The 12,944-nt window shown below is 44.7% G+C and overlaps 1 protein-coding gene across 8 annotated transcripts in view; it reads left to right on the forward strand.

Moving 5' to 3' along the window:
• AP3B1 (adaptor related protein complex 3 subunit beta 1) overlaps positions 1–12,944 on the forward strand; it is a 285,331-nt gene that overhangs the window by 157,668 nt on the left and 114,719 nt on the right. For all 8 annotated transcript variants that reach the window (XR_012799929.1, XM_075591004.1, XM_075591033.1 and 5 more), the window contains 2 exons: positions 6,355–6,430; positions 7,332–7,441. Coding sequence is in view for 7 of the 8 variants with exons in the window: in XM_075591004.1 (XP_075447119.1) it covers positions 6,355–6,430; positions 7,332–7,441 (186 nt within the window). In the remaining variant the exon portion in view is untranslated. The remainder of the gene's footprint in view (positions 1–6,354; positions 6,431–7,331; positions 7,442–12,944) is intronic.

Genomic DNA, 12,944 nt, shown 5'->3' on the forward strand with positions numbered 1-12,944 from the left:
TATTTTTCTAATGTGTGCCAAGAATGAGGCTAGTGAGGGTAGGTGAATTATACTCTCGCTCCATAACCTGACAACAGAACAAAGACTTTAATATATTTTACCACACATAAGACAGGACACGGTATATTTTATTAAAGAATTATATTTAATAGGCATATGTACTGGTAACCTGTAAATGAACTGTGTGATTTCGAAGTCATGGCTTCCAGGCTCGGTGCCTATGCGTCTGGGAGAAAGCCAGGACTTTAAGGCCTCAGATATGCTAGAGGTGTGAACTGAACCATATGTTAGCAAGGAGGGCTAAATGGAGCACCGACATCCTCAGCTCAAAGGGTCCATGTTGCCTAGCCCAGACTTAGTGGCATTGATCCGGTGGGAGGTTTTGAATAGCGAGTGGGCAAGATGGTGTTTTGTGCACATGCTCTCTCACTGTTCTGAAGCCAAAGGTGCCAGCTTTCACAAACCTGGCAAAGTGTGTGAGTGGCCAGGGATGACATTCCCACGCCACTGGTTGGAGGGCAAGCTGTGGGACTGCCTGTCCCGAAGTGTATAAGACGGATAATCGCCCCCCCAGAACTCTCTTTGATGTTGTTCTTTCTTGGGTGTTCCATGTGTTCCTATGTGTTCCCATGTGTTTCCAGAAGTCCAATTTGCCATAAGGGCACGAACGGGTCGGTCTGGGCCCAGAGACGCCTTGTTGCGATTGCAAGGAGGAAGGCTGCAGGATTTTTTAAACCGATATGTTTTCTAAGTCCCCACTTCAGCATTGGACTGTTTTAAAGACTTTATTTCAACTAGGAAAGTCAGTTTGTCAGCCCCAGACCCCCAGTAAGTGTATCTTTTTCTGTCTATTGTAATTCAATGTGTTTGCCTGTTTCTATGGAATACATTACAATTTATTTTCCTTATTGGCTATGCTCAATGATAAGATACCGGTATAAAGGTGCATTTTGCCTGGTCTCCCGTGACACCTAGGAAGTACAGGTCAACCCTGTTATAGCGCGATCCGCTATAACGCGGTTTGAGCGTGGACCCCGAATTAAAAAACAAACAAAGTGTTTTGTTTTTTTTGCACACACACACACTCACAGCACACGGCATACACTCACAGCACACGGCATACACTCACAGCACACGGCATACACTCACAGCACACGGCATACACTCACAGCACACGGCATACACTCACAGCACACGGCATACACTCACAGCACACGGCATACACTCACAGCACACGGCATACACTCTCAGCACACGGCATACACTCTCTCAGCACACGGCATACACTCTCTCAGCACACGGCATACACTCTCTCAGCACACTGCACACTCGCACTGCACACACACTTAAAGCCCCTACCTTTAATGTCAGCTGCTGTGGGGCTGCTTGCCGGGATCGGTGTGAGGCTGGGGGATTGGTGCAGGGAATGGCGCAAGGCTGGGGGGGGGGGGTCGGTCGGTGGGGGGATTGGTGCGGGATCGGTGGTTGGATGGTGCTGAGCTGAATCCTGGGAGAAGTATGGTGGCTGCTAGGGTCATGTAGGCCTTCCGGCGCCTCACTCCACCTCTTTCCCCCTCCTCCACTCTCCTCCCGATCGGGTGCGCTGCAGCCATTTTTTTTTTTTTAATTAGTGGGACCCCGGTTATAGCGCGGTCGGATTGGGTTGCCCCCGAGGACCGCGCTATATCGGGGTTGAGCTGTATTGGGTTCAACCTGTTAGCCAGGATTTTACTATACATTTCAGATCTGTATTAAGCAGTGAAATTGGCCTTACCCTCTTAAGGAATCTCCACTATATTGGCTTTAGTCATCTGTGAGGGGATTTGTTTTCCGCTAAGAAAATTATTAAATCTAGTAAACATGGTCGTAGGATTTCTATAAAGTTTTTATAATACAAATTTGAGAAACCATTTGGGCCGGGCGCCTTTGACGGCTTCAATGAGCTAACTGCCCTTGCTAGCTCTATCTGAGTTATTTTTGCCTTTAAAATGTTATGGTCTTCCTCTGTCAGTTTTGGAAGGTTGCACTCTCTAAGATAATCCTCTGTCTGGGACAAGTCCGGGATCTTAGAGTTTGGGGAGGAGTTATCTAGATTATAGAGGTCCGTATGGAATGTAGCAAATTCCTCTGCTATTTTAGAGGGATTGTATGTCACTTCTCCTTATTTCATTCTAATGGCAGTGACCAAAGTTCTTTACCTAATCCCTCTGAGTTTATATGCCAGCAAACGATCCGTCCTATCTCCTTTATCATAATACATCTGTTTTGTCCACTTAAGGGCCTCCTTTACCTCCTCCTAATTGCAAGCTCTTGAGTTCTACTTTTGCCTGACTTAACATTTTATAGACTTATCCTCGCCGGATTTTTCTTGCGAGTGTTCGAACTACTATTTTTTCCGTTTTTTGTTTTTCTATTTTTATTCTCTTTCTATGTGTTGCTATTGAAATGAGCTGTCCTCTGATTGTGACCTTATGTGCCTCCCATAATACTGCTGTTGATTCTACAGATCCGTTATTAATATGGAAATAATTTTTAAGTAGACTCTCCAATTTGAGTACTAATCTCTGGGTAATTTAATAGTGAGACGTTCATGCTCCAATGGAATGATCGAGTCCTAACAAATGGGTGATCGAACAAGATCACCACGGGGGTGGGGTCTGACCACGAAATAGGCCCTGTGTCTGAATTGACAAATACTTCCAAGATACTTGGGGATACAAATATGTTATCGATTCTCAAATACGAATAATGCGGGGGCGAATAAAAAGAATAATCCCTCTGTTCTTTATTTGTGCCACGCCAGGCATCCCACAGACCAAATTCTTTGAATAGCAGTCTAAATTTCTTTGCTACATTGTAGGTCATTGCGAGGTGTGGGTGCTCTGGGTGAGTGGACTTGTCCATGTCTGGGTCTGGTACCATATTAAAATCACCTCCCAGGATAAGTTGCTGATCTCTACTATCCCCTGTAGATTCCAATGTTTCTCTTAAGTCAATTTGACCCTCGTTGGGAGCGTAAATATTTACTTACATTATCTGTTGGCCTGAAAAGGAGCCTGTGGACCACCAGGGACCTCCCTCCTTTATCCCTGTTGATTTTCAGTGGCTGGAACTGAATACCCTGTTTTATCAGTATCGCAGTCCCCCTTTTTTTTACCTGTAAAAGACAAGTAAAATGCAGTAGGGTATTCGCCACTGAAAGTATTCAGGGGCTCCTCTGTGTCAAAATGTCTCTTGTAGAAAAACAATATCTGCTTCCAGATTCCTAAATTCTTTTAGGGCTAATCTACGCTTACCATTGCTATTAAGGCCTTTAACATTCATGGATACTAACTTCAATAGCGCTTGGCTTGTCATTCCCAATGTCTTGTCTCTCTCATGTGAAAGTTGTGAACAGGAAAAATTAATGGTTATGGGGAACAGGTGGGAGTAGGAAAATAAATAAGCAAACTTTCCCCCTCCGGGAACTTGGATACCAACAGAAAAAAACCCCACCAAGAACAAAAAATAAACTACAAACGAAGATCAGTGTAACTAGCCACTCATCCGTAATTTGCGGGCAGACCCTATTTGGCCTGTCGGGCATACTGTAAGGCCCTACAGGGCGACCTGACATCGGGCATACAGGGCTTCTACCTACCCCAAACACCCCACCTTCCTCTATTCTCAGTCCCTTGATTGCACCTGTAGCCTAGCCGTAGCCAGGGCTCGCAAACACACAATCGTCATTTTTATTCCACCGATCAGCAAACCAGCTTCCAAGATATAGACGGTCAACTACAAGTCTCTGGTGGAACAGTCACTACAAAGATAAGGAATAAAGAAGGGAAAAACAAGGGGGAGAAGAAACAGAGGGGGAGCAAACAGTCGGGTCAGGCATAGACTTCTCGCGGACATCTTATGTAGGCGGATTGTCGATTGGAGAAAACAGACGTGGATTCCAGTTAAATTTTCCAAAGTTCTAGAAAACCGCAGGAGAGTGATTCGACGAGTCCCTCAAAGGCACAGACGGTCTTAAACCTTTTATCTCCGGGCAACTGCACCCTCAGGCGATCGATCCTCATCTGTGTCGTCTTCTCAAGGTCTTTGTTGATGACCCGATCCATCCCTATGGGCCGACCCAATGCCGATAAGAAAGATGCTGATTCTTCGGGATGCCAGATCGAGATCTGTCTGTCTTCATGGTTGGCAACAAGGCAGAATGGAAAGGCCCATCGGTTGCGAATACCCTTTTCCTGGAGTACCGCTATTACTGGCCGCTGCCCTCTCCTCTCAATTGTCATCCTGGAAGATCTCGATGGAGTTGCTTTGTAGGGAAATGTCCATCTTATTTGCAAGCTCCTTAGTTCTTTTAGCTAGTAAAGAAACTTCTGTTTTAAATTCCTTTACGGCTCTTCCGAGAGCTGACTGAAACTTGCTTGCATTTCTTTAAGCATGTTCTTGAGGTCCTGTTTAGTAATCACTGTGTCTCCCTCTGCCGTGGTCAGCTCTCTGTTAGTAGCTGCTCCCCCCACTACCTCCTCACCTGCTGTGGACCCCTCTGTCGGGTTTCTTAATGTAGTCCTTCTGTTAGTGATATTCCCCTCAAGATCCGCAACTTGCCTCTCTCCTTTAACTGCAAGTGCGCTCAGCAGCGCCATCTTTTTTTTTTTCTTTTTTTTTTCTGGTGCTGCTTGCTGCCCACGGCTAAAACGGGAGAGATTTGGGATCCCCGGCTTTGGCGTTTTCTTGAGGGACATCCGCGCTAGTTCCCCCAGCTGACCGATCCATGTGGCGATCAGGGGATTTTATTGATTTTTCCGGCGGGGTGCACAGAGCTTCCTTAGCCTGCGTGCACCCGCATTGACGTCGCGCGCGCCCCCCATTCTAAGGCTTTTTAAAGTAAAAATGTTGATAACATTGTTTGCTTACATTACAAAGTGTAACTGATGCATTCCCTAAATCAGCGGTGCGCAAAGTGGGGGTCGTGACCCCCAGGGGGCGCGAGACTTGCTGCAGGGGGCGCGGGGTTTACAGAGGCCCCCGTATGCTTCCCGAATACATTTAAATTAATGCCAGGGGAGCTGCAGGGCCTCTGTAAACTTCTACTTACCTTGTTTCAGATGCTCCTGGTCACACGTCGCCATGGCAAGGCGGCGTCATGTGACGTTGCATTGCCGTGGCGTCATGACGCCAGGACGTCTGAAGCAAGGTAAGCAGGGGGGTGGGCGCGAGGAGAGGGGGACAGAAGGCGGGGGCGAAAGGATAAAAGATTGCGCTCTTCTGCCCTAAATGACTGAAATTCAGTTAGTGTTATTCAATTAATTCTGACTATTAGAAACACATACTGTACCAGTATGTAAGAAGTATTTTGAAATGCCTTCATATCAGACCTTGACAAAGCATTGTCATTTGGAGAATATTGGGCTAAGAGTTTTCTCACTAATAATTCCAACTGTAAAATCACTTGCTGTATGGTTCCTTTTAAAAGCCTGGTGTGGTCACTGAACTGTTCAAAAGCTTGATTAAAAATGTACAAAAACAAATTGTCTGTTTCTGCCTAATCACTTTTTTAGGAGCGAACACAGTGGTACCAGTGGGTGATCAGTCGGAGCATTTGATTTGTGAATGATGTATTTTATATAAATATTTTGAAAGCTATGATGAAATGCACATAGTAAAGTTCAATTCATGTTTCTTTTCTCTGCAGCTGTCTGGCTCTAGCTTCAGTGTGAAAGTTCATTTTACACACTTTGCAGACCGAGCACATGAATTATGCATTAAGCGGGAGAAATCCTCAATCTCCTGCTTCATCTCCTATATGCTTTTATCCAGTTTCTGTCTCTATTAACAAGATGAATTGTAAATGGGAAAATCTGGACGCAACGTACCCCTAACTTCACTTTTTTTTTTTTTTTTTTTTTTACAGTTTAGTCTTTAAGTAGGAATGCAATGAAGATCTAAATGTTTTAAAAATAAAGAATATATTTTTTCCCCACAGACTGTACCAAACCCACCCATATTTTTGTAATGTTTATTTGAAACAGAACTGGCAATTAGCTTTATTCAATACTACATAGTCTTTTATTTGTATTTTTTCCATTTGCAATTTTGCACACAATTGTGGTGCCATCTCTTGATAGTAGCTTTTAATGCTAAACTAAGATCAAACGAAACAAATACACTACAGCTTGCAATATGCCTTTGTGTTTCTATGGGGAAATCTATACAAATTATGCAGATTCTGACCTAGACATTTCTGTTTATAGTATTTCAGTTGGTGCAGAACATTTTGGATTACTTGCTACAAGAGAAGTGCAGACATATTGTTATGTAAAAAGGTGATTAAACTGACACTCGTTTTTCTTTCAACAGAAACTTGAACGTAAACCAGCAAATGAGAAGAAAACGGCAATAAAAAAAGAAATTTCTCTGCTAGATTTAGATGATTGTAAGTATAATGCGTTTGCAGTAGTGGTAGTACTTTGGGATTTTCAAATTGCTAATTGAATTGACATAATTTCCTCAATCCCATCATTTCAGAATTCCACCTACCTAATGGCACTTCTAAAAGATTTGTAATTCATTTCCCAGCAAGTAAATACACCGGTCCAACCATGCTGAATATTGTGTTCTAAACTTTGTTTGAACACATGGTAACAATACAATGTGTGACATAAAACATTACCGTTATATTGTGAAGAATGGCAAGGCCATTGAACAAGTAATTTCTAACCTATTGAAACACAATTTCTTTTTATATAGAAGTCAATTTAACAATGTTACACTGTAAAAAAACCAACTTTTTCAGATTCATTTCTATGAAACATGGGTTGGTAGTGGGGATTCCTGTAGTAGCTCTATATTCTCTGGAAAATAAAGTTGGACTGGTATGTTCCATTCATCTCCGTGACATCTTCACTGCATTCAATGCATTGCAAGCCATAAATTACATAGCTGTCAATACAACGATGGTTTGTACTTTTACAGGTAAAATAATTTCAACACATTCAGTACCAGGGTGTCCTACCAACACCATGGCCACGGCCCCTCCAGCACTAGCGATACATTTCTATGCGATTGCTTCCCTCTTCCAGTTGCGTTAATGTAAGAGGAGGATCCTCTCCCTCAGTTCAGTTTGTGGTTGATTGCAAACACACCCAAGGAAAATGTGTAAAACCTCATGTACTGCATAGGTCAAAAGGGCATCCTGGGTGCCACCCCAATGCTGTAGGGTACTAATATGGGTTAATACATGAATAAAGATTTGTTCGATATCTTTTATCCTTTTTTCTTGCGACATAAAATAAACGATGCTTAAATAATTTTCCTTTGTCTTTTTTTCCTTGCAGTTGATCTGGAATCGATGCCTATACCACGTCCCAAATCTGACCTTATTTCCCCCAGTTTAATGGCTGATCTACAAGGGTTATCCCTCTCCATATCCTCACCGCTAATAAATGTAAGTGCTTTGGAGCAGCATCAAAAGTGCTGCACGTGTCAACATAATTTTGTAATCTTGTGAAACTTGATCAATGTTTCTCCAAGATTATTTTTTTTTTTCCTTCAACAGTTGAGGTTCTAATCACGAAGTTGTAGTACACACGTCTTTCCACAGATGTGGTTTTTATACACACCACACATACACACCACACATACACGTGCATACACATGCACACGCATACGCACACGCATATGCACACACGCATGCACACAAGCATACACACACACACACACACACACACACACACACACACACATATAGACATGCATGCACGCACACACACGCGCGCACATGCGCACATGCACACACACACTTGCACACACATGCACACACAGCATTGCACACACACATATAGACATGCATATACTCACACACACACGCATATAGACATGCATATACACACACACGCGCACACACACACACACACACACACACACACACACACACACACACACACACACACACAGACATGCATATACACACACACACACACATATAGACATGCATATACACACACATAGACATGCATGAAAATGCATATATACACACATATAGCAGATGATTCCTCACGGAAAAAACGGAGCACAGCAAATGAAGATAAGGGGGCTAGATACCGATCAATAAAAGTCCTTTAATCCATGGTAGTCATCATGGTACGGGATATGTAAAAACTCTTACGCGTTTCGGGCCGTCGCCCTTTGTCAAAGAGCGACGGCCCGAAACGCGTAAGAGTTTTTACATATCCCGTGCCATGATGTCTACCATGGATTAAAGGACTTTTATTGATCGGTATCTAGCCCCCTTTTCTTCATTTGCTGTGCTCCGTTTTTTCCGTGAGGAATCATCTGCTGTATACCATTTACGAGACGCACGCCGTGGGATTCACCAGACAGAAAAACTCTCAATCGTGAGTACCCCAGTCCATTCACTACGGGCTGGGTGTCATACATTATAAGTGTCTTTCTCCAGGGGGATGTTATTTACTGTGTTATAGGGAGGTCAGAGATTTTTTACTGACCTTCACCCTACTGCACAGGTTCCCCACACGTTAGGAGATAAGTAATGAGACACGGACCACATATGTGTTTAGAGAGTGGTGCTTGTCCCTGTTTTCCTCACTCAGTGGTTATATACTAGATTTGCATCTAGAGACACCCCACAGCTGAGCACGGAATTCTAGGAACCCTGTTTCCTAGTACCTGTAGATATACACACACACATAGACATGCATATACACATGCATATACACACACACACACACACACACACACACACACACACACACACACACACACACACACACACACACACACATACACACACACATATACACACACACATATACACACACACATATATACACACACATATACACACACATATACACACACATATACACACACATACACACGTGTGTGTGTGTGTGTGTGTGTGTGTGTGTATATGTGTGTATATTATCAGATGATGGTCCAGTAAGGAGAGACAGCACACACGGGTAGAAAATGCAAAAAGTGTATTAAAACACAAAAACCAACGTTTCGGTTCCTGCAAACGGAACCTTCCTCAGGGTTATAAAGTGTTAGAATGAAGACTACTGTAACTTATACCCCCACCAGTGTACACAAATCATGCAATCAACCAATGAGAACACTTCTCAAAACCCCACATGACGCATCAAATGGTATCTAAAACCCAATGTGCCAATTACATTGCATGTTCTTACTATGTCAACTGGAGATAGCCCTGATAGGACAGTCAGTATTTACCCAGATTCTATTAGAATCGTAGCACCACCTACCTTTAAAGCCTCATTGAAGACTGCTGCTCCGTGCTTCTAATGCAATGGGAGCCAGGGAGATCGATATGGCACACATGAGACACCGTATGGCTTAAGGTGCGCATGTGCGGCCCGTAGCGGCCCCTGTTGTCATGGTAACCCGCCATGTTACGCAAGGAAGAAGCCCCTGAGCATGCGCGATTTCTAGTGCCATGTTTAATACAATCTGGTATGGCGTACGCACCCCGTAGCGTCCCTGATTTTCATGGCAACCCGCACTGCTCAGTAAAGGTTAACCTATACGCATGCGTGGCTGACGGCACCACAAAAGGCAGGAGCCATGAGCGTGTAAGACATAATATATGCGCATAGCTGAAGTGTGTCTTGAGTGTCCATAGTAACCAAACCCCATATACATAAAATAGAAGACACAGATAACGTATCAGCATAATCTCAATGTTGGTTAGACATATCAGAAACGAACTGTCATGACCAGTATGAACACCAATGTATTCTGCACATATCTATCTAAAAAAGCTTTAAAACCGTGGGAATAAAATTAGAAAAAGGCCCCCCTGCAAGCATCAGTGATGATATAAACAAACATAACATGCTGTTTAGTCTAGGAAACATTTTCAATGCTAGCACCAATTTCAATCCCCCTTGTATGTCAACCCATATAATAAACATTTATAATTAATATGGGAAATGTATCTATATACTTAGCTATCCCAGCATGTTTATAGTATATTGCATGGATAAAGATACAAATATTACGTAATCAATGACCAGGGGAGGGTGAAACGTGAAAGCAAATATATATGTCAAAATCAATAATCCAGACAACACAAAAGGAGCAGTAAAAGAATAAATAGCCCACAGAATAGAAGCAAACACCAAAGTGAAAAAACAGGGTGAAAACCCTATAATATACAAAATCAATGAATGAAACAAAACCAAGAAACAAAACCAAGAAACTGAAAGCCATGCAAAAACAAATGTTGATTACAATATATCACTTCATAAAAAGCGCACACACACGCATATACACACATACACACACACTCGCCCATATACACACACGCGCGCATATACACACGCGCGCATATACACACGCGCGCGCGCGCATACACACGCGCACGCATACACAAGCGCGCGCGCATATACACGCGCGCGCATATACACACACACACGCGCGCGCGCATACACACGCGCGCGCATGTACACACGCGCGCGCGCATATACACACGCACGCGCGCGCGCATATACACGCACGCGCATATACACACGCACGCGCATATACACGCACGCGCGCATATACACGCACGCGCGCATATACACGCGCGCGCGCGCATATACACACACGCGCGCATATACACACACGCGCGCGCGCGCGCATATACACACGCGCGCGCGCATATATACACACCCGCCGGGCGTGCGTGTCACAGACATTACTGGGACTGCAGGCTTATGTATGAGGTGTAAAGTATCAGCGGAGCTACTCATATGCTTCGTTAAGCAGATGTTTTAATGTGTCTTAAAGGTGGATAGAGAGGATGCTAGTCGGATATTAAGGGGAAGTGTGGGCCAGTCGGTGAGAAAGTTTAAGGTGGGAGATGGATTTAGATACAAAAGCGGTAGAGAAGACATCCTTGAGCAGAACACAAGAGTCGGGATGGTGTATAGCGAGAAATTAGGGTGAGATGTAAGGAGGTGCAGAAGAGTGTAAAGCTTTAAAAGTCAGGAGTACAATTGAGTGTGTGATAAGGGATTTGATAGGAAGCCAGGAGAGGGATTTCAGCAGGGGAGACACTGACAGATTTAGGACAGAGTACAGTGCTTCTGGCAGCAGCATTTAGGATAGATTGTAAGGGAGACAGGTGAGAGGCAGGAAGGCTTAATAGCAAGAGGTTACAGTAATCGAGACGGGAGAGAATGAGGGCCTGTCAGAGTTTTAGCAGTCGAGCAACAGAGTACAAGGCATATATTTGTAATATTGTGGAGGGGAAAAAAAATGACAGGTTATACACAAACACACAAACACACACACACACACACACCAGGGATGTACCGAGTCCAAAAAATGACCGGGTACCCGCGGGGAAAAAGAATTACCCGGCCGCGTAGTTTTGACTTACCTGCAGCCGATGGTGGAGGGTGAGGAGGACCACGGTGGCATCCTGGTGGCGGTTGGAGCAAAGGAAGACATCCTTGTGGTGATGGCAGCAGAGGACGACATTCTTCACAGGCGGTGCCGGTGGAAGCAGAGGAACATGTGACCAGACCAGGAGCATTACTATTGGACAGCCGGGGAGGAGCGTGCCCCAGCGGTCCGAACCGGATGTCTTCCGACTTATGGTGCAGCTCCTCCCCGGCTGTCGAATAGTACCGCTCCTGCTTCGGTCACATGTTCCTCTGCTCGCACTGGCTGTGAAGGCTGTCTTCCTCTGCTGCCACCAGCTGACTTCCTCCCCACCCTCCAAAGCAGGCTGCAGGTAAGTCTCTTCTCCTGCTCTGCTCCTACAAGAGGAGGACCGAGGAAACAGAGCAGAACGGTAATTACTCGGCACTGGATCCCAGCGCCCTGGGCCGGTTCCGGGTAATTTTCGGGTACTTTAAATATGGCCGGGTACCAGGTAATGTCAAGGTACCCGGTACATCACTAATGTACATACGTGTGTGTACATATATGTGTATGTGTGTATATACACATACACTGAGAGGTGCTACGCCTTAAGACACCTTTCAGTGCAGAAACACTCCTGGCCTGGTCATGTGAACAGGCTGGAGTGTGTCTTACTGCTGCAGAAAGTGTTTATGGCGGAGCATCACTTTGTAAATATGGATCTATAACACCTAATCATCTTGTGGCTTTGGGTCTGCTATTATAATGAAGTTCAGAGGAGGAATATTGCTTCCATGTTAGCCACGTGTGTGCATATTTCACATCATTAGTGATTAGTTCCATCACTCTTTTTTGTTAAATAGGAACTTTGAATTAGAAGAGCCAAGAGGAGTGGGAGTATGAATTTCACTTTAGATAGTGGCAGACCATTCCACCAACTGAGGCAGTCTGCAGATCTGGTCACATTCTCTTCATAAAAGGGAATGTTTTTGAATAATTGTTACAATCTGTCTTGGTTAAAATACATTTGACCAATGATGCAGATTCTTGTCAATGTAGCAGGCCTGCACAACTAGTACAGTGAGAAGGGCCAAACTGCTCCAAGGTAAAAAGTTTGGGGCCGCACGGGTAAAATCATCATCATCATCATCATCATCATCCTCATATCTACCCCAGCACCCTTCCTCCTCCTCCTCCTACCCCAGCACCCTTCATCATCATCCTCATATCTCCCCCAAAAACCCTCATCATCAACCTTTGCAAGACTCCCCATCGATCTCTCATACCCCCATCTCTCCGCCTCACCCATACACATAATACCCCCCTGCACACCACACACATCCCACCCCCCTGCACCTCACATCTCTCTCCCCCCCTGCACCTCACGTCTCTCTCCCACCCTGCACCTCACATCTCTCTCCCCCCTGCACCTCACATCTCTCTCCCCCCTGCACCTCACATTTCTCTCCCCCACTGCACCTCACATCTCTCTACCCCCCTGCACCTCACATTTCTCTCCCCCCCTGCACATCACATTTCTCTCCCCCCCCTGCACC

This window comes from Ascaphus truei, chromosome 1, assembly GCF_040206685.1.
Source record: "Ascaphus truei isolate aAscTru1 chromosome 1, aAscTru1.hap1, whole genome shotgun sequence".
In the NCBI taxonomy this organism is placed as follows: domain Eukaryota; kingdom Metazoa; phylum Chordata; class Amphibia; order Anura; family Ascaphidae; genus Ascaphus; species Ascaphus truei.